This window comes from Lotus japonicus, chromosome 1 (genome assembly GCF_012489685.1).
Source record: "Lotus japonicus ecotype B-129 chromosome 1, LjGifu_v1.2".
NCBI classification, from domain to species: domain Eukaryota; kingdom Viridiplantae; phylum Streptophyta; class Magnoliopsida; order Fabales; family Fabaceae; genus Lotus; species Lotus japonicus.
Genome location: NC_080041.1, coordinates 49,565,155 through 49,587,178, shown reverse-complemented (window position 1 = coordinate 49,587,178; position 22,024 = coordinate 49,565,155). Strand labels below are relative to the sequence as shown.

At 42.1% G+C, this 22,024-nt stretch overlaps 1 protein-coding gene across 1 annotated transcript; it reads left to right on the top strand.

The window, feature by feature from the left end:
* The first annotated feature begins 17,130 nt into the window (after positions 1 to 17,130).
* Positions 17,131 to 18,244, top strand: LOC130737553 (uncharacterized). The gene is made up of 2 exons (XM_057589364.1): positions 17,131 to 18,157; positions 18,222 to 18,244. The coding sequence occupies exons 1-2, from the start codon at positions 17,131 to 17,133 to the stop codon at positions 18,242 to 18,244; spliced, it is 1,050 nt and encodes a 349-aa protein (XP_057445347.1).
* The last annotated feature ends 3,780 nt before the right edge of the window (positions 18,245 to 22,024 follow it).

The following is a 22,024-nucleotide window of genomic DNA, read 5'->3' as shown; positions in this document are numbered from 1 at the left end:
GAGTGATGGAAAATTTCGGAAAAACGTTAAAACAAACATAGGAAATAAGGCTGAATTAATTAACTTAGAGTCGAAACATGCAATTGTAACAAATACATAATTTATAGGCGAAAGAAGTACTAGCGTTACAATTATTAAAGATAGTTAACATCATATTTTCTTCTCTTGTTCCACAGCATCCCCAAGATCAATATGGGTAACATCCGGTGGATCTTTTGGACCCTCCAGCCCGATTGGGGTGACCTTTTTAAAGATCCCCAAGGAGTTAAGGTCAACAGAGGGGTGTAGGTGTTTGACTTGGGCCTTGGCGATTAGGAAGCTGCGAACGCGTTCTTTGGCCGCCGCCTGGGCCGCTTCTCCTCTTATTTCCTCTTCTAGAGCTTTAGCTTGGGCGTCCTTCTCAGCCGCGAGCTGACACTTGGACGCCATGTCCGCCTTGGCCTCGGCGAGTGCCTTACCCTTACTCGCCAGTTCGTCACACAAGGTGGCGATCTCTTTGTCTTTGGTGGCCAGGTTTTCCTCCTGTGAGATTGTAATGGTTTCTTTGGCGCCGAGGTCCCGTTGGAGCTCCTCAATCTGGGACTCGTGTTTTTCCCCTTTCTTGTTCGCCATTAACAGTGCCAGCCTCGACTCCTTGAGCTTTTGCTGCATCTTTTTAACCTTGCCCTCCTCTGCTGCCAATTGGCTGGACAGTTTAGAGTAAGTGTCATTCGCCCGAAGGTTGTCGGAACGCAGCTTCTCCACCTCCTGGCGGAGCTCGGCAACTCCTGCAAGAGGCAGTGCTCGATGGGCCACTTGGGCGAACAAGCACCCGGCGCGGAGGAGGTTGGACACGGCTTCCTAGGCAACATCCTGCGGGTCCTGACTAGCAGCCTCCCTCAGTTTTTCAAGATAAGGGTGTGAAAGGAGGAAAAAAAGGGATCTTGGGAGGAGCTGCTGGAAGGACTCTTCGGGCGGTCCGCAGAAAGTTTCCCTCCTTCACCACCAGCCCCAGGAAGGTGGGGGGTTGATGGGTCAAAGGAAGTCGGGCCAGGTGAGGGAGACGGCGGCCGGACAGAGGATGATAATTTTTGCCCTTCCAATGGGGCCGCGGTGGGAGGGACGTCTGGAGGCAGCGAGGTGCCCGTCTCACTATGATGAGTGGACACCAGTGGGGAACCCACGACGGCAGATTCAGATGCGACAGGTCCTCCGTCTGTGTTGGTCAAAGGGGAAGCTTGAGGGTTGGGCTCGCCCTAATTTCTTCTCTTGGGCGAGCCGGCGCTCACCGGCGAGCATTTCCTTTTCTCCCCAACTTGGGCTAAGGAGGACGCTTTGGCATTCCCAAAGGTGAAAGCCTTCATGAGCTCGGCGGTGGAGAACTTCATATTTTCTGAAAAAACAAAAAGGCGTTGTTAGCAACGGAAAGGTCAAGGGGAAACCTCAAAAATCATTTAAAGGGGGAACCTAATCGCGGGAGTAGTTTGGAGCCCGTAGGGGCGCCGAGTAACTCAGCGCAACTAAGACGGGGAAGTCGGGCGAGGATCTCGAGGGTGAATTTCTCTCTGGCTGAAAGGGGTGCTTTAGAAGGGTCGGCTACAGGTTTAGGGCACTCGGTCCAGTAAAACGGGAAGAGAGCCTCCCCTTCTCTTTGTGTAAATGACAAGGGGTAAGCTGGGTGAACGACGACCCGGAAGTATCGGCAAGCTAAACGGGGTTCAGGGTCCCCCTGGTAAGGGCTAAGCCGTTCCCGGCCCAGGCGGGGCGCTAGTGCGACCCAGCCGTGGGACCCCAGGGATCGGGAATCCACTTCAAAGAAAAAGAAGAAGAGGGCAGTTGAGGGAACTACGTCGGCATTGTTGCAGAGAATTTCAAAACACCTCAAGTAAGCCCAAGCGTGGGGATGAAGTTGGCAAGGGGAGACGTTGACGACACTTAGCACTTGACTAAGAAATGGAGAGAAAGGGAGTTTGATGCCAAGGTCAAGGAACAGGTATTCGTATATGAAAAAGAAATGGGAGTACTTAGGGTCCTTAAGGGCGCGGTGCTGCCACAGGCGGTCTTGGCCCTGACAACCTGTGGTGCGAAGGAGATTTTCTAACAACTGGGTGCTACAGAGACCGCCAACCCTGCGGGCAAGGTCAGAGATAGAATCACCAGTGGCAAGTTCTGAGGGTTGGTCAAGGATCTCTTGGTCAGGAGCGTTCTGGACCGGGGAAGGGAGAGTGGCGAAGGTTTTCAAGCGATGGGCTTTGATTTCCTCCACAGAAGAAAGGGCTCCTGCTGAAGGCATCGTGAAGACAAAAGGAAAGAGTAACAACAGGGACGAGAATACTAACCGAGAAGAAGCTGCGTGGAAAGAAGCAGGAGAGGTCGGAGTTCGCAGAGTCGTCAGGAGAAACTGGTGTGAGAACCGGGAAAGAGTATGAAGGAAGTTGGTAATAAGGGATGGGTTAATGAAGGAAGAGGAAAAGGAATGTCTACGGTTAAAGTAAAGAATCGTAACCTATAATGACAAGGTGAAGTGGTTATTGGAGGAAAGGACGTGTATTTCGGGAAGCGGGAGTGGCGCATTAAATAAAATCATGACGGTTGATTGGATTAAATTCAAATTGGCAGGCTTTATTACGGTTCGAGGGGACGTTTCGAGGACATCGGTTGAGATTTTGCAGATTCGCTGACCTTTGCATTTCCTCTGTACGTTACATGTGGCCTACACGCGTTGAGCCACCATGACTCACGGCGGTAACGGCTGCGGCTGGGCGAGATTATCAAGCGCTGTCGCCGCAAGTTCACTTGTGGACTCGTGGACTCAGGGGGACCTGTTGAGTAAAACCAAAATTTAGCTTTAGCTCTACTTATTATGCCATGTTGGCAATCACTTAATATTCTCCAAAAGAAAAAATAAATCACACTAACACAATATACACATAAAAAACAGGGTGTACTCCCCCTTTTTTTTCATAAGCAAAAAGAGCTGAGAGTGTGAAAAACATAGCTTGAAGTACAAGGTACTCCCCCTTAGAGAAGGACTAAGTTAAAGAGAATAAAAATAAATAGATAATAAGGATAATTATGAAAATAGCGAATGCAGATGAAGAAAATAAATGAGGTGAAGAACACCGGCCAAGAAGGAAAAAGACGTTTACCACCGGTCAAAAGACTTTAAGACTTGCATCAATTTTCAGAGAAACACCTCGAAAAACTGCTTTCGCAATAACTTTTGGAGACTGAACTTTGAGTATAAATAACAGTGATTCCATAACAGTCTTCACAGTTCATCTGCTTCTAGTAACAAACACTTCAATGACTTCCTTTGAGATTTGCATGAGAGGGCTTGGGAAAAGAGCCTTTGAGGAAGATCTCTTCTTCAATGTGAGGCATCCGGAGAATCACAGCATCCAGCAACTGATTATCCAGTTGTTGGGACTGAATCTGAGTCCAGAGCTGGACGTCACACTCCGAGGCTTCTTGGAGTTTGTGGAGGAAATGCAGGAGCTCTTCCAGAGGGAGTTGGAAATTTCTGCGGAGATCCGTGCTGTAGAGGCTTCGCTTGAGAGCAAGACAGAGTCTCCAGTAGAGGAGAAGAAAAAGATGCGCAAGAACTTGGTGCGCTTGGAGTATCAACAGCATCGTCTAGAGCTTGAGAAGGTAGAGATGCGCCGGCGTTGTAAAGCCATGAGGAAAAATCCTCCGTTTTAAATGTAATGCAAAATTATGAAGAATGAAATAAAGGAATTTGTTTTTGCAAAGCTTATGTGTTTGTTAATGAGTATGCTAAAAAGAAATAAGAATAAACTAACAGAAGAAAGAAGAGTTAGTAAATCAACGAGATAACTAATTTAAAGACGTGGTTTAGAAAGAGCATAAACTATAAATGATTTAAAAACATAATAAGAAAGAAGGGTGCAAAAGAAATAGAGTTCCTAAATCTAGGGTTGAGGATCTAGCAATCTGCTGAGGATAGTAGCAAACATTTCCTGCACTCCCTTGTTGATAGCAGCTTGTTGATCGAGTTGCCTCTGGAAAGAATCAAGTCTTGCATGAATAGAGGCAATGTCAGATTCAGTTGCAGCAGGAGGAATGGCTTGATCAGAGGTAGAAGGAATGCTAGAGCCAGGAACTGAACCAATGACTTGAGCAGAGGATGAAGCCATCGCAGTGTCAGAGGCAAGGGCTTGAGCTTTCAGAGCAGCAGCCTCAGCTTCTAACTTAGCAGCCCGTTCAAGAGCTTCCAAACGAGCAGATTCAAGCTTAGCAGCTTCAGATAATGCAAGTTGCTTCTGGGCAGCATATTCTTGTTCTTTCCTTATTCTGGCTTCTTCCATAGTCTTCCAAAGCTTTTCTCTCAGACACATTTCGTGCAGAGCTTCTCTTCTTCTGTTTCTGGCAGCTAACCTCTGCTTAGCAGCGTACCCTTTCATCTCTTTCTTCAGCGTATATTTCTAGCATTTCATCAATCTGATCATGCAACCAATTGCAGAGACGTCCCCATTGATCAGCAACAATGTATGGTTTTTCACTGAGATCGGTGGCAGCATACATATTGCTCACCATCATTGATGCCTGCTGATGGAATGAGTTGATGCACTCTAGAAGAGTTTCTGGTTCAGGGTAGGTGCAGGGGATGATCTGAAGGTTGGTTTCAGGTGATGGTGGAGGAGAAAGGTTGCTGCTGGTGGCTTTAGAGGTTGCTTGAGTGTTAGAGGCTACTTGAAGAGAGACATTGTCCAGAGCCATCTGAACAGAAGTGGTTTGTTCTGGATTTTGGTCAAATTGGTTGGCTTCAGGAATCTCAAAGTCCTGAGAGGTTACTGGAGAGTAGTTGGAGAGGGAAACTTTATGATCTTTAGTTTCCTTTGGAGGAGGAAAGACTACGTTTAGTGGGACAGGTTGAAGTGGAACATCAAGAATGGCCTGAGTCACTGGGGCAGTGTATAGAGGAGTTAGAGGACGAGAGTGTGTTGGACTTGGAGCTCTAATAATTTCCTCAGGTAGGGTGGAGGTCATGCCAATGAAAACTCCAAAGAAGTTTCGATCAGATTCAGAGTTATTAGAGGGTGAGGAAACTACAGTATGAGTGACAAATGGTATGGAATGAGGGGTTGATTCTTCTTCAGAGGTAATACGTTTATATGGTAGAGGAATGGGTGATGAATGTTCAGAGGCTTGTGGACCTTGAATCTTTTTCCAAGTTGGATTGTCTGGAATAGATGTTTGGATTTTTGAGATTTTTGGTGGGGAGGAACAAGTGGTGGTTGTTGTGGTAGAGATAATGGTGTTTGGTTTCATGACAGAGGTGTATTTGGGTGAAAGAGGAGGTAGATTTGGGGTAGGAATAGGAGAAGAACCAGTAACAGCATCATCAGATTCATCATCATCTCAAAGAACTACAAACTTACTTGAGTTCCTGACCGAAGACCTTGTAACTTTGGTAGGCCTTAAGATGCTTGTTGGGTTTCCTGCTTGACAACCTTGGTCACAATTCTGACCTTCTTCTTCTTCTGAGGTGGTGGCTCATCATCGTTGCCATCCTCAGAGTCATTATTGGCATCAGAAGCGTCAGCTGTAAGACCTGGATTTTCATAACAAGTTAATTTCCGACTCACGCGTAGAATTAGTGTAAGCGTGACAGGAGTTTGACGTCTGAGAAAGATTAATGAAGAAGAAAGTTCAGGAATTGCTTGAGGAATGTTGCGTAGTCGCTGTAGGAATTAGTGCTGTAACACCCCGATTTCGGTGGCGTCACTTTAGTAACCAAAATAAACTTAATGCGGAAAAACGTACATATTTTTTTTTTTGATAATAACTAAGACAAGACTGAATTAAATAAAACCCAAATGCGAAAGGCAACAGAACTAATATACAATATATATTGCATCCCCCGCTGTAAATAGCGACCTCGTCACGAGTAACCTCCAATGACGGAAAGTAGAAAAGTGTAACGCCCGTAGGCAAAATGTACAATCCCAAAATGTTAGGTCAAGTGTCAGCAACACAAGCCCTCAAAAATAAGAATAAGTCAGAGCTAGGACACTAACACCCAACCTTAATAGACTCTAATCACCCATCCCCCATACTTCCATCATCGACTCCCATCTGGTCATGCATGAAGTCCGGGTCCACGTCGAAGGCTCAATAGTAGTCATTTCGCTCCGGGTCTTCCCCGAACGACGAGGAATCACGGAAGAATCCACCAACGACATCTGACAAAAAGGGCATACATAGCCCCCCAAACACAGGTAGCACGTGCAAGGGTCAACTTACGGAATATAGGATAGAGAATACAAGACACCAGATAAAGTATAAGGGGTATATATATATATGTTGTCTATATACATATAAGTTCTGCATTGTCTACCCTAAGGTTTAAACATAGCATGTTATCAGATCTCTAGTACAATTCAATCATCAAAGCACATACGATATTTATCAACATCTACTCATCCAAATCCCCAACGAATATAATTAGAGTGCATGATATGTCAATGCAACGTCAATCTCGACGATTCCGGAAAGAGTAGGCTGGGCACGTTTGAGTCGGTCCTAACACTGGCATTGTGTCGACCATAACCCCCGAGTGTCACTTACAACCTTGACATAGCCGGATCAGTCCTAACCCTGCAGGTCGACTTTTCCCTCCGCTATGCCCGACAATCAACAGGTCGATCCTAACCTCACGGTCGATCATATCCCCCGTCGATGTCCGAATTACCCGAAGGCATAAACTGTACCCGAAGGCATAAACTGTACCCGAAGGCATAAACATTATCTCATGATGATCTCCTAATCATCCGACTCATCTCCATCCGATGGTCAAAACTGCTCAACGAGCAAGAGTATCAACATACTTGGAAACTATCAATTTCCCGGCTTATCCCTCGGATAGCCCAACAAACCCCGCTGCTCCAACAGCACAAGAGTATCAACATACTCAAAACTTCTCAACTTCCTCAACACTTGGATCCGACGACACTTCTCGTTTTCCAAAAACTAAGATTTGCATCCCAAGCTTCCTTTCGAGTTTATTATCATTATTTGAAGATTTAGAGGTTGTTTAATGTCTTATGAGTTTTCTTTACAAAATAGTATCCTTTTAGTCTTATCGCAAATCCTATCAGTTCTCGGGATCTCCTAATCCCCAAATGACACCAGAGAATGTCTCGATCCATAAAACACCATAACAAGGCCCGAATCTCATTCGTCCTATCAAACTTTCTCAAAACTCTCAAAATAAAATCGGCATGACCTGCCCGCTATTCTCACTATTCAGAAACTCAGATTTCATTGCTAAAGCATAAATAACTCAGCACCATCAATCAACATGTCATATATCAACATAATAAGCAATAACCACATAGCACTTAGCATATAAGGCATGCACCACACATCCTAGATTACCCACATAGCACATAGCATGTAAGTCAATCTCCAAAAACATTCAGTAGATGAATCATCTACATTGTCAGCCGAAGCCTCAGAAAACTTTTCCCAGTCAATCACAAACAAGTGCATAAACAATAAATCAAGTCGAATTCGTCGACACCTAAAGCATTAGCTAGTAAGGTAAGTTGCCCTTACCTCTAGTTATTCCAGCGTTCTCCTCAAACGTTCCTTCACAATGAGCTCCTTGATCTTCAGGAAATTCTTCAAAAGAACCTTTAAAGTAAAACCACAGAATTCTATCAAAATCTATCGGAAACTAAGCTATCAATGCTCACTAAGGTTACACGAAGTAGTTCATACTCCGAGGTACGATAATCTAGCGCGAAAGGACAAGTTTTCGGAAAAGGAATTTTCCCCCTCCTCCTCTATAGGGCTCGGCCACTTTTCACAATTGTGGGGCTCGATTTTTCTTCGATCAAACTTGGTTCCTATGCTTTCATTAGCCGTAACTAAGGGTATTCTGAACTCGGAAAAATTATCGGATCAAAAACTGTCGCAGGGGTATTTTGGTCATGATTTTTAACTTAGAAATTTCAAAACTGAAATCCCAAAAACCAAATTTTGCAGGGACGTTACTAACGACGTTTATGACAACTAATCCTACTAACACTAAGCTAAGGCGATAGTTTTTAGCCTAAAGGTTGAAGCTTTACCTCAAAAACTCCAAAAATGGGTATTTAAGGCTAAAATTGATTCCGGCGGAATTCCGGCGACATAACGGAAAATCTAATCCGGCAGAAGTGATCTTGGGCACATATAGAAGAGGTTTAGAATCAGAAATGAAAGATTCAGGATAGTTTTGCAAAAACCCATAAACTATCCGCTCAAAAAACTCTACAGAAAAGCTATGGAAAAAGCGATCAGAGGTAAGGATTAGCGACTATACCTCGAAGCCTTGAAGTAGCAACTGATTGATCGACGATCAAGCAAACGATGAAGAAAATCTTCTCTTCTCCCTCCCTTGTAGAACTCGCGGCCTTGATGAAGAAAATGGAGGAAAATTTGAGTTTTTCTTCCTTTCTTTGCTATATATAAAGGTTGGAAATTCGCGGGAAAATGAAAGTTTCGCGAATCTGATTTTTCCGGCGTCATACTCCGTGAATTAATAGATATGTTTTGGCGAAAGAATTCTAAAACTAAAATGAGGTCTCTTTGTATTTTTGGCAACTAAAGCATAGTCGGTATAAAACTATTTTACCCGATAAGTTGCTTTTTGCATCGAATGTCGGAATGGAAAACTTCCTTCGGAAGAAAGATTGAAATCATCAAGAGAAATGGGTGTACGCGTGTAGAATATTCATTTGAAGCTCTGAATAGAAAAAGTCTTCATCGTCGAGAAATTCTAGGGTTTTGAAATACCAGGGATTCGGTTTCGGCAAACTTCCGATGATTGGAATCGGACGTTCGTAGATCCTAGAGTTTCGCCTCGAAACGATTGTGATATATGGAAAAAGAGAAGTTCTAACATTTCTCTGAAGATTTTTGGAATTAACTTCCGTCGTGCCTAAAAGTGAAAATTAGCTATATACTAGGGTTTCTGACCTAGGTTTAAGCGTAAAACGATCGTGCTATAACTTTTATCGACTTCGATACGATCCTTTGACTTTTTCTGAACTTTCTCCTTCATAAATTTATTTCATTTGGTAAACTCTTGTTCAGGTTTCCTTTCACGATACATCAAGCCTAATCGTAAATGGAAATCTCTTCCACTTATTCTAAGCTTAAAAACTTGGGTCTTACAGCTTCTCTAAAGTCTGCTATCAGATACATTCCTTTTGGAAGATTGCTCTCAGATCTCTTCATTGAGAGCAAGTTGATAGAAGATCTGACTAAGGCAGGCTGCAAAGAGGATCTGACAACTGTTGTTGGTGATATCTTCACCTCCACATCCATGAAGAAGATGGGCTTGATCAAGACAAAGGTTGCACCTGATCATGAAGATACCTCTGATGAAGTCAGACAGAGAAGAGTCCCTCTGATCAATTACCCTCTGTGGTCCCAAGCGGATGATCCAGTTTCTATATTGCACTATCTAGATGACTTGAGACAACAAGGTTATGAAATAGATGTGGATGAGTTCTTCAGAACCTTACCACCAGCTCCAGAGTTTGATTCTCCTCCCAAGAAGATGAAGTAGAGAAAAATAATTCTTGAGGAATCCTCTGAAGAGTCTGATCCTTCTGATGGTGTTGATCAGAAGCAGAAGAAGAAGAATGACAAGCTCAAGAGGAAACATGAGGAACCCTCTAAGCCAGATGCTCCTTCTGATGGTGATGATTATGATGCTCCTCCTCCACCAAAGAAGTCCAAGAAGCAAGTGAGAATAGTGGTGAAGCCAACTCGTGTGGAACCAGCTGCTGAAGAAACCAAAACTGAGGCTCCTGTCAGAGTTACTCGGTCAGCAGTGAGATCATCAAGTAAGTCTGATGTTTCATTTATTGATGATGATTTAAGCTCATTTGATGCACTCCCAATTTCTGCACTCCTTAAACGTACTGCTACCCCACTCTCTCCCATTCAAGAGTCTCAACCAGCTGAACAAAACACTTCTCCACCCACTTCACCTAGATCTTCATTTTTTCAACCTTCTCATGAAGAAGCTCCACTTTGGAACATGCTTCAGACTCCAAGACCCTCTGAACCTACCTCACCCATAACCATTCAATACAACCCACAAGCCTCTGAACCCATTATTTCAGATCCATCTCAACCTGAACCCAGAACCTCTGATCACTCTGTTCTCAGAGCATCAGATCATCCTGTTCGCAAAACAACTGATACAGAAAACACAACTCCCTGTCCCTTTGTATCTTTTTCCATAAATGTTGCTGACTCCTCACCCTCCAATAACTCTGAATCTATTCACAAATTTGATCAAATTGCGAAAGAAAAAGAGTCTGCAATTCCTGAGTACTACCACACTGTACCTAGCCCAAGGAGATATCCTGGACCTAGACCAGAACGTCTAGTTGACCCAGATCATCCTATTCAAGTAGTCCCTCTAAATGCAGCATCTCCTTCATCTCAACCCATACAACCAGAACTTGTTCAACCAGACCCTGATCAACCAGAAAACTCAGTCTCTAACCATTCCTCGGTTAGATCTCCAAAACCTAAGGTTGAAACCTCTCAGCCTAACCTTGAGATCAACAATTCAAATGCTCAAACTCTAGATGTTGGTTCTCCTCAAGGTGTTTCTGAAGCCAATAGCATTAACCACCCCACTTCTCCTAAAACCAATCTTTCCATTGTTCCCTATACATATCTCAGACCAAACTCCCTTCTTGAGTGCATTAGTGTGTTTAATCATGAAGCATCATTAATGATTCGCAATTTGCAAGGTCACACTGACCTTAATGAGAATTCTGACTCTGTTGCTGAAGAATGGGATCATCTGTGTAATTGGATGATTGATCAAGTTCCTATTGTGATGAGTCATCTCACGGCTGAAAGGGATCAGAGGATTGAGGCTGCTAGGCAGCGTTTCAACAGAAGAGTGGCTCTGCATGAACAACAGCTAAGGGTTGAGTTACTTGAAGCCATTGAGGAAGCAAGAAAGAAGAAAGAACAAGCATAAGAAGTTGCACGCCTAGAGGCTGAACAAATTGAAAATGCAAAGTTAGAAGCTCTGAAAGAAGCTGAAAGGCTACAGGCTGAAGCTGAAGCTCTCAGAGGTCAAATTCTTGCACCAGTGCCTTTCACAAGTGCTGCTTCACAGTCAACTCCAGCTCCTCACTCTGCTCAAGATGTTCCATCTACTTCTACTCAGCCAAGTTCTTCCAGACTTGATATTTTGGAACAACGTCTTAACACTCATGAGACTCTCATGTTCAACATGAATGAAGCCCTTCAAGAACTTCCGCGTCGCTCTGCAAAGCCCTAGTTTTTAGGATCTCTATCGTTTTCTTCTTTTATTGATAACTTTTAGTTTCTTATTTTCATAACTTTAAGCTATTCGCTTCCATGTTTTATATCTATTTTCTTATGTGATTGTTTAAATTGTGTTTCTTATTGCATTTATCATAACACATGTTTGAAAACTTTTTCTTTATATATATATAATCATTACATATTCCATCATACATTTACATCTATCTAGAATGGAGGATCTTTCCTCATTCTTCTACATTCCTGGCGTTGCTCCACTCTTTCCCTCTCCAGACGATCCAGAGTGTATTCTATGTTGCCGAGCCTGTTGCTCAGCTCATCCCTCTCCAGACTCTCCTCCATCGTCTCGAGTTTCTTCTCCACTGCTTTTTTCTCTTCCAGCAGATTCAGCTCCAGCTGGCACAGCTCCTGAATCTCCTCCACGAAGCAGAGGAACTCCTTCAGATCTTTCTCCAACTCTGGACTAAGATCCTCTTCCTGTGCGTTGAGATAAGCTCATGTATGGTTCTTGAACCATCTGGATGCCTAATATTCAAGAACAAATCTTCTTCAAAGGCTTTCTTTGTGAGCTCCTCTAATGCAACCATGTATGATGCCATCTTTCTATTAGGAATTCATCTTGTTGTGAAGCTTCCTTAGTTCCTCATCGCTTTATATAAGCATCATCTTATCTCCGGAAGTTATTGCTACTGTAGTTTCTCGAGGATAAGTCCTTGGTAACTGAAGCTTCTCTTTACTCCCGTGGCCGGTGGTAAACGTTCTACCCATGCATTAATTCTTTTCTTTAATTCGCTAATCTCTTTTTCATCCTTAATTAATTCTCCATCTTTTTGAACTTAGTCCTTCTTTAAGGGGGAGTACCTTGTACTTCGAGCTAAGTTTTTCACACCCCAAGCTTTTTGCTTATGACAAAAAGGGGGAGTATAACACCCAGAGTTTTTGATGTATATGCTGATTAGTGTGATTTTGTTATTCTTTGGAGAATTTAAGAGTCCCACTGTTATGACCATAGATATGTCACTGGGCAAATACAAGGAATACATTTCACTTCATCTAAAGTGATTTTAGTTGACTCTGATACCCTACTCGTGACTCTGAATACTTATGCGCTCTGATTATTTCATTTTATCTATGTCATGCGTTTTCACTCTGAACTCTTATATTATTTAGCTCAGAATCTAGATATCACTAACGTTTTCATTAAGTCTTAGATTCAGGGGGAGCTAAGCTCACAATCAAGCTGTGACTTGGATTCAGAATGAGCAAAATAAACCATTCACATCAGGATAAGTCAAATTCTATTTCTCTAAACTCTGAGTGAATTCAGTTTATTGTTTAATATTTGTTCATCAAAATACTTGGTTTTGTCATCATCAAAAAGGGGGAGATTGTAAGATCAAGTTTTGATCGAGTAGTACAACTCTATGTTTTGATGATTACAAGTTAACATTTTAGTATGAACAATTATGGTACTCTAACATGTTTTCTGAGTGTGCTCTTAACAGGCTCTGACCTTAACACAATTTCACACAAATCAGAAGCACTATGCTTAAAGAGTGACCCAAGCAACGCTTTCGCAATCTCTATGTTCAATCTGAACAGTAGAAAAGCTTCAGAAGATCTGAAGTCAATCAAGCTCTGACATGGACTCAACTCACTTGAAGTTCTGAAGATCCAGACGCTCTGACAACCCAGACACTCTGAAGGTTCAGATGTTCTGATGTAGAAGACTCTGAAGATCTAGAAGCTGAAAAGTGGAGACTCTAAAGTCCAGAAGCAAAATGGCTCTGAAGACCAAGTACTTCTCCTCTGAGTTCAGAATCAGAAGATACAACGGTCAGAGGATCCATGCTTCCCTCTGACTCTGATCAACAAGCTTCACAAGTTCCAACACGAAGCGTTCCTCTAATCAGAAGTCTACTACGTTAAAGGTCAAGTCACTATCCAAAGTACAAAAGCAGATGTACTATCCTGATGACCTAACCTAACATTCTCAGCCACAGCAGAAGCTGGAAATTCCAGATCTGCCCTCCAACGGTAGCATTCCCATGCAGCGTTCAAACCCTGACCCTTGGAGTATATATAGAGGCTAAAGATTGAAAGATGTTGTTGGAAGAATCTCACACGCGCAAGCTATATTCAAATCTTCTAAGCATTCTTTCTTCATTGAATTCATCGTGTTTACTACAAGCTTTTGAGAAGCAATTTCCTTGTAAACAATATTTCTTAAACAGTTGTTTAGTTTACCTTTAGGAGATCAAGGTTGATCGGATCCTAGAGAAGACTAAGAGAGTGAATCTTAGTGTGAGCTAAGTCAGTGTATTGTTAGTCACTTGTAGGTTTCAAGTGCAGTTGTAACAATTATCTGATTAGTGGATTGCCTTCATTCTAAGAAGGAAGAAATCACCTTAACGGGTGGACTGGACTAGCTTGAGTGATTCATCAAGTGAACCAGGATAAAATCCTTGTGTGATTTTCTAATCTCTTATCTTAAGCACTTTACTTTTGTCTCAAAAGATTTGTTAAAATCTTAAGGTGGAAGTTTTATTCTGAAAACGCTATTCAAACCCCCCCTTTCTACCGTTTTTCATACCTTCAACTTGTACCAAGTCAAGTAACGAGGCGTTGTCAATGGAATTGAAGAATGCCGACCACTCACGCATTGATCAGTGAAATGTAGAAACCTTTTTTTAAATCTCCACAATAGTGGGTCTTTATCAACCTTTTATCTATCATAGAGCATTTTGGAACTGCATCATCACACGCTCCGGCATGTATGGGCGTACCATGCCTGAATGACGAATCCACCTAGTAAGAAGACACACCGGCAGAAAAAAGCCAAGCACTATGTGCCTGTCATAGGGTGTGCATATCACACTGTCCTCGCGGTCAATCTTGGAGGCCAGATCATAGAAGAGAGTGTTGATTTGATTCTTCTGATCCTCAAAATCGCTTCTGCGAACAAATTGATCTTCAAGAGGTTGCTCCACGTTCTCTTGCTCATTCCCTTGATTATCAACAGTATTGTCAGCATCAGGAATTATGAGTTGCTCATCTCTGGTTGCATTGTTCAGCGGAGCTGAACATTCACCTTCTTCCTGAAGTTTTGCTTTTCCTTTGATGAAGTGAAGTTTTTCTGGACGCATAAGGATGTCTGGAATGTTCCTTGGCAGCAAAATGAAGACCCAGTTGCCCAAGAAAACAATTAAAGCAGTTAACCTGTTCAGAAGGGAGTAGGACAGTGTGCCAACATAGCCTTCAGTTGCACAAACTTGCCATTCATCCCAATCTGGCACCTTGCTTGCTTCCAAATGATATTTGTAGCCAACGTCAGAGGATCTTTTCCATGAGACAGGCACAGAATGATTGGGAGTCTTCTCAATTTTCTTAATCAATTTTTCTTGAACGACCTTGAAGTGCGCCTTGGTTGTTCCTGCAGTGCGCCTGCGCTTAATAGCAGAAGACACTAGTGTCTGAAGACCCCTCTTTCTCGCCTGAGAAAGGATGCAGACTGTACCTGGCCTTGAGTGTGGTTTTGGGGTGCTTTCATTGGTTTGTGCTTGTGGAGTGTTTTGAAAGGGTTGATCAATTGGGGTTTCCAGAGTCAAAGGGAAGAAATTAAACAGTTGAGATTTTGGCTTGGTTTGTTGAACAGTGCGTTCCTCATCGAAGGAATCCATAGTAAGAACAGGAGGAAATTTTGGTGAACTGTGATCAGTGGGATTCACAATGAATTCTTCTTGGTGTGAGGAGGGTGAAAGTGGTTTTGGTGAAAGGTGTGATTGTTGTGGTGTGATGTTGTGGTGTGGATCATATGAATCATCAAACAGAGAATTGACAAATTCTTGATTTGAGATTTCAGGGTTTACCTCGTGGTGTGGAAAGTTGGAGTCTAAGGATTTTGCAAGGTTGGTGTGAATGATGAGGTCTTCTTCATCAACTGGTTCATCAGGTTCATTTGCTAAAGTCTTCCTTTTGATGTAGTGGGGCTGTTGAACTTGTACAGTGGATTCATCATCAAACTGCTTCCTTAAATGTTGAAGCATTTTCTTGGGTTCTGCAAGCTTGCAAGCAGGAGACCCTTGCCCAGATCTTGTTCTTGAAGCGATGGGATGAGAAAAAGATTGTACAGGAACTCCACCTTTGATGATCCGGATGGATCGTTCCTTAGTAGGCCTTGGGCACGTCCTTGGACTGTTCTGGCTCGTCCTCAGGGAACGGTGCGATTCGCAAAGCAGCAGAAACGACTTTTTTTGCTTGGAACCTTGTTGATTTGTTCCGCTAGTTCTTTCAAGGTTTTCACCTTTCCTTTACCAGCTTTGACATTTGCATCTGTTTTCTCCTTCTCTCTTACAGCTCTTTTCTTCTTTGTCAGGTATTCATCAGGAACCTCTGAATCATCATAAGGGATATTCATTTTGCTTACATCTCCTAGCTGTTAAGTTCAAACGCATCATAACGTTTTTAAAATCTTATTTTGATCATAACAATTTTATAAATAGAAGGCTTATTTAAAATTCATTCACTAACAATATCTTTCATTTCAGGTGAACATTGCAATATGAAATAGGCTACAACGTTCTATCATTTACCAAGAAGGATTTTGTGACTATCGTACCATCTAACCGTTTAATGACACATCACTAGTCAGATTTGCCAAGCAATATTTCGAGCGCCAAAGAATCAATTTGATTTCAAGCAATTGTCCCACATTCATATCTAATGACAATAGTTCAAATCTCGTTCAAGATGAATCAGATGAAGACAAGCTTGCTTTAGCAAAAGGCACGCTGACCAACGAGGAAAAAGGACAAGCCGTCAACATCAAATTGCCAAATTGTCTCTTATCTGAAAAGTAGTCCAAAGTCTATCACCACCTACTAGCTGACAAACATCACCTTTTGAGCTAAAGGATAGACTTGCTTCAGAAGTAACATTTAATGAAGCCACCAACCAAGCTTTTGAATCAACGGTCCGATCTCACCTTACAACGGCTATCTCAACGGTTGGAAATAATCTCACAATGGCTACAACACTAGCAAGCGAGTATTTAAGCCACTCTGGAAGATCTGAACATAGAAGCATTAACTCTGAGAGTCCAAACATTCAAGCATTCATTTCAAACTTCTCAACACCATTCAAAGCTAAAGAAGAAATTCCCAAGTGTCAAACACAAGCCATAAATTCTGCCAAGTGAAAGAGAGGAACCTCATACCTTAAAAGAGTCATATCTTTTATTCTCTTCTCACTTTTGTAGTAACTCTGAAGTGATCTCAATAGTCAAATTTGAATCCAAACACTTAGAGTTCCAGTGCCATAAAGTCTCTACCTTCACTCTTGAAAGAAGAGAAACCTTGTAGAGTGTAATAAATCTTTGTAAGATTTAGGAGAAGTCCTGTACAATACTTATAGGAGGAGTCCTGCAGAATACTTGGAGAAGTCTGTGATAATACTTGGAGAAGTCCTGGCTAATACTTGTATTGGAGAAGTCCTTGATACTTGCTAGTGAAAATCTTGGTGGTGGCCAAGTACTGGACGTAGCCCAATCGTTTAGGGTGAACCAGTATAAATCTTTGTGTGCTAATCGTTCTGTTCTGTTTACTATTTTACTTCCGCTGCACTAAACAGTTTGTGAAAAGTCACTCTTAAACGTTTTGCCTAAGAATTAATATTCTTTTCATAAAACAAAGTTTTAAAAAGTAATTTTCGAGAACACAATTCAAACCCCCCTTTCTTGTATTACTTTATTGCATCTCAATTGGCATCAAAGCTTAGTCTCTAGAAACTAACATCTTAACAGGTGTAGAGTAAAGATCCATGGCAGAAGATTTAGCAATAGCTACGGGCTCATCCACCAACAAGCCTCCATTCTTTGATGGAACTGAGTATCCTTGTTGGAAAACTCACAAGCAACTATTCATTGAATCCACAAACTACAGGCTCTGGGACATCATTGAAAATGGCAACATCGTTCACAAAGATGATGCTGGAGAACCAATAAAGAAGGATCAACTGACAGAAGCACAACACAAGGATTATCAACTTAATGCTAGAGCTAAGTTATTCCTATTATGTGCTTTAAGCAAATCTCAGTTGGATAAGGTTGATGGCTTAGCAACGGCCAAAGAAGTCTGGGAAGCTCTAGGGTTGGCATATGAAGGTACGGCAAATGTCAGACAAGCCAAAGTAAGTCTACTTGTGGCTGAATATGAAACCTTCAAGATTAAGGAAAGTGAAAGCATTGATGACATGTTTGGAAGATTCCAAACCATTGTCAATGGGCTTAGGAATCTTGATCGCAAGTATGAAAATGTTGATCAAATCACAAAGATTCTAAGATGCCTTCCCAGAAGATGGAGACCTAAAGTCACAGCCATTCAAGAAGCTAAAGATCTCAGCACCTTGAGATTGGAAGATCTTTTGGGATCCCTAAAGGTCCATGAGATAGAGTTGGCTCACGACGAAGGACAAAAGAAGCAAAAGAATATTGCCTTCAAAGCAAACAGTTCAAAGGCTGTCCAAACAAAAGAACAATCTGAAGAAGAAGAATCCTCAGAAGAAATGTCAGACAATGAACAAGCCCTCTTCAACAGAAAGTTCAAGCGTATGTGGATCAAACAACAGAAGGGAAAAGGTACTTCAAGGAAGGACAACAAAAGAGATTCAAGCTTGAAGAAGAAACCGTTCACTCACAAAAGTGAAGGTGGCTCAACCTTGGACAAAAGCAACATCACCTGCTTCGAGTGCAAGAAGCCAGGACACATCAAGCCTGACTGTCCAAAACTTGCAAAGAAATCAGGCAAGAAGCCCTTCTACAAGAAAAAGAAAGCACTAGCTGCTGGATGTAAGACCCTAACCTTGCTTATGTATTGCTTAAGTGATTTATTGAATAAAAGTGAAATTTCTAGTGAAGTTTGATTTAAATTGCTAAACTGTCCGTGACCTTGTAAGAATTTTTGAGAGGTCTTAAAGAGCTAATCTTGAAAATATTCCTTCATGAGAGTTGTAGCTCTCTAAGTTAGCTAAATTCTCTCGTTGGTTTCTGGTCATTCCGACCTCTGTAGCCCGAGATAGCCTTGTTTTAGTGACGGAAGTTCAGGTTGTATTGTACTAGCAATTTTGTTAGAAGAAAGTTCTTAAGTCCGAATTTGTTTCTTTAAAAATCAAGAGAAGGAGTTTGCCCTGATTTATTTTAGCCTCTTAATCAGTAGTTAGGAGAGTATTTAGTTGGACATGGGCCAAGTTATGAAGGGAGAAGAGAAAAGGAAAACTAGCCCATGATGTATGCTAGTCGAATTCCATGAGGAAGGAAGGAGGGAAGACTTGTTTGACTTGGTTGTGCTGAATTGGTGGTAATGATTTGGGAGTTATGTCTCTTAGTTAAGTGCTGATCAGTTTTGGGACAAGGGAATTATAGGCAAATGATGAGCCATTAATGCCTTGTCTCTTTTCAAATTGATGGAAGTTTTGTGAAGGCTTAGGAGGGGTGTGTATAGCCGCGGGTTTGACGGTAAAAGGGGGAGAGTTTGCTAATTTTTGAGAGACAAAAGGAGCTGAGTGAGAAACCCAAACACAAACCCTCATTTTCTCATCACACATTCAGCAAAAAGAAAGAAAGAAAGAGAGAGTGAGAGAGAAAGAGAGAGAGGCCGTGAGAAGAAGAAGAAGAAGAAGAAGAAGAGGACGTGGAGGAGCAAGAGTGAGGGAGAGATTTCGAGCAAGGAGAAGGTGCAGCATGGAGAGGACTCCTTTATTCATCCTTTTCATCATCCTTCTATCATCCTTTCACACCCAAAAGCCAAGGTAATGGGTGGATCTAGTGGGTAGAGTCTAGGTTTCTATATGATGATGCAGCAAGGAGAAGCTTTTCTTTGATTTGCATGCCTAAGATCTGAATTTGGTTTGGTTGATGATGTATGAGGGTTGTGGGTAGAAAGCATGCTTAAGGTATTCAATTTGTTCAGCCATGAGATTGATCAAAGCTTGATGCCATGCTACTTGCCATAGTTGCCAAAACATGACTATGTTGCCATGTTCGTGCCTAGAACGAATTCTGTATTGGATTGTATGATTAGGGCTGATTTTGGTGATGAAAAGAATGATCTATTGCTGCTGTGTAATGGCCTAGAGGATGGCCAAATGTTTTTCAAAAAAAAAGAGAGAACCCTAGAGCAATGGTGCTCTCGGCTAGGCCAAAACCTTGGGGTTTGGTGGATTTTTCTTTAGCTTTTCGATGTATTGATTGTTGCTGATTGTTTCTGGAATTTTTACCATATTTGTGAAGCTTGTGTGATGCCATGATCAGTAGGTGAATGTTTTCCAAATGACCCTAGGTTTTATGTATGAAAACCATGATTTTATGCTAGAATTGTCTAGATTATCACATGATTTTAACAAGCAATTTGTAACATGATCTTTGCTGGATTTTTGGAGAGTATATGCTTATGTTTGTTGGCTGGACATTGACTTGTGAAGTTGAGATGGAAGGAAGGAAGTGTTTTAGAAAACCTTGGACCCTTTGGGGTTCGGCTAAGCCACTTTTGTGGTTGTTGGCAAGTTTTCTTCTTTCCGACTCATGCACAAGTTTATGTGATAGCTTGATTGGTGGAGTTGCCATGATCTAAGTATTGATATGAATGAGAACATGTCTAAGTGCCTTGGTATGACTTATATGTTGCCTATCTTGATTACTAGCAAAAGGTCGCTCACCTAGCTGTAATTCCTTTTGGTGCTGTGATTTTTACTGTCATTTAAGTTGTATAAGTTTTGTGAAAATGTTAAGACTCTAGGTTGACTCAATAGAGCCTTTAACAAAGAGAAATGAGAACTTAATCGCTTGCAAGTAAAATGTGAATAATTGGACATAGGTCTAGTGAAGACTATGGGCCATGTGAACGATGGTACCGTTAGAGACAAACGGTTACTTGCACGCGAGGGTGTTTTGTGGGTTGTACGGTGTGTCCCCACGTGATTGGTTGACTGCGGTCACCTTGTGATTCTGTGGACGGACGGTGTGTCTGGCGGACGGTGTGTCCCCCCACATGAATGAGGGTTGTACGGTGTGTCCCTTCCGAGAATTGTTCATCTGCGGATGATCGTGATTATGGCCATTGGTGTTGAGGTGGTTGTGTGAATGGTGAGGTCGCTAGCCTAACTGAACTTAGGTGACTGACTGAGATATAATATAAAGTTTATGCTTATTATACCTTGTTACTTATGAGTATTACCTGGATATGTGAATGTTATATGAGAACATGAGATCTGACCCTGTTGTTTGTTTATGTGTTATTCTGGGGGGGGCCCAGATGATGAAGACCAAGAGTACAGTGGTCTCGTGGACGATAGATTTACCTGACCAGCATAAGGACAACGCCTGCCAGTCCGACTCTGCCAAGGCACATCGCATCTACGTCGGCAGCGCTACAATCACAGGACGTGACCGGCATGGGAACGTCGTCGAGACTCAGAGCATGGAGTGGGGCAAGGTCAAGATGCCCTTTGTACCTTGTCGCTTCTTACACCCAGGAGACGAGGGTTCGTGCTCGAACTCTCCACAGAGGATTGCAGGAGGGGAGGTTTCTTCACGGGCGCTCGGGGCACCAGATTGGTGGACACGCCTTGGTGACTTTCCAGCTCCGCCTCTCGAGTCCCTTCCAGTCCCTGCTGAGCCTATGGAGGACTTTGCTCCACAGTATGTTGCAGCAGCTGATGCACCTAGGGATGCCGAGACGGAGGGGCGTGAAGGTGCACCAGAGGTCAGGGCTCCTGTGAAGAAGCGCCAGAGACAGTGCGGTTGGCTCGACGAGCGACTGATATTGCCATGCTGGGGGTTGAGTGTTCGTGGTGTTGATCTATCTTTATCAGTTTTGTCCTCCGGTTTTGATGTATTGTTGACATAGGGCTTTAGCCCAAGGATTCATTTATGTATTTGATTATGGTTCTCTATATTTACGAGTTATTTTATTCAGAAATACATGTCTTATTTATTCCGTAGATTTATATCGTAAAGTTTTCAAGAGTTTCGTAATAATTGAACTTTTGTCATTAAGTCAAGATTAATAATTGAACGGCGAAAATTCTTTACGAAAATGGTGATGTTTTGTTTACTGTGTGACACTCGAGAAATCGGGGCGTTACACTGGATGGGATGAATCTGAGGACGGTTCAGAAGATGAAGATGAAGGCGAAGATGATGATGCACTCTTTGCTCTTATGGCTTCTGCAGAAAGCTCGGAGGATGAAGATGATGATGAGGTAAAACCTGAAAACCTTAAAGAAGAATTCAACGAATTACTTGAACATTCATATACTCTATCTGAAAAATGCAAAGCTTTGAAGAAACAGTTTGCTAAATTACAACTTGAGCATGAAAAAGTTTAAATAGAAAAGGATCATGTGCTTAAGGAGAATATTGCTTTGAAAGAACAAGACTCTGTTAAGGAAGTGACTTCTCTTAAGAAAAGAATTAAAGTACTAATAGATGATCTATCCATATTCACTATAGGACATGATAATCTAGTTAAACTTTGTGGAAATAATCGTGAACTGTATGATAAAAGTGGACTAGGATTTGATAGTGAATCAACTTCATCTAGTGAATGCATGTCTCATATATCTTTTATATCATCTGAGATTGATCAAAACAAATTTTTTGTGAACTGTAAGATTGAGCGAGCTGAACGAAAATCCTCCTATGAGAACAACGTTCCCG

Excerpts from the sequence above, each read along its gene's own strand:
- LOC130737553 (XM_057589364.1), top strand. The coding sequence starts at position 17,131 with ATGGCAGAAGATTTAGCAATAGCTACGGGCTCATCCACCAACAAGCCT. Across the intron at positions 18,158-18,221 it reads GAAAGCACTAGCTGCTGGAT|TGAAGTTTGATTTAAATTGC; the intron begins GTAAGACCCTAA and ends TGAAATTTCTAG.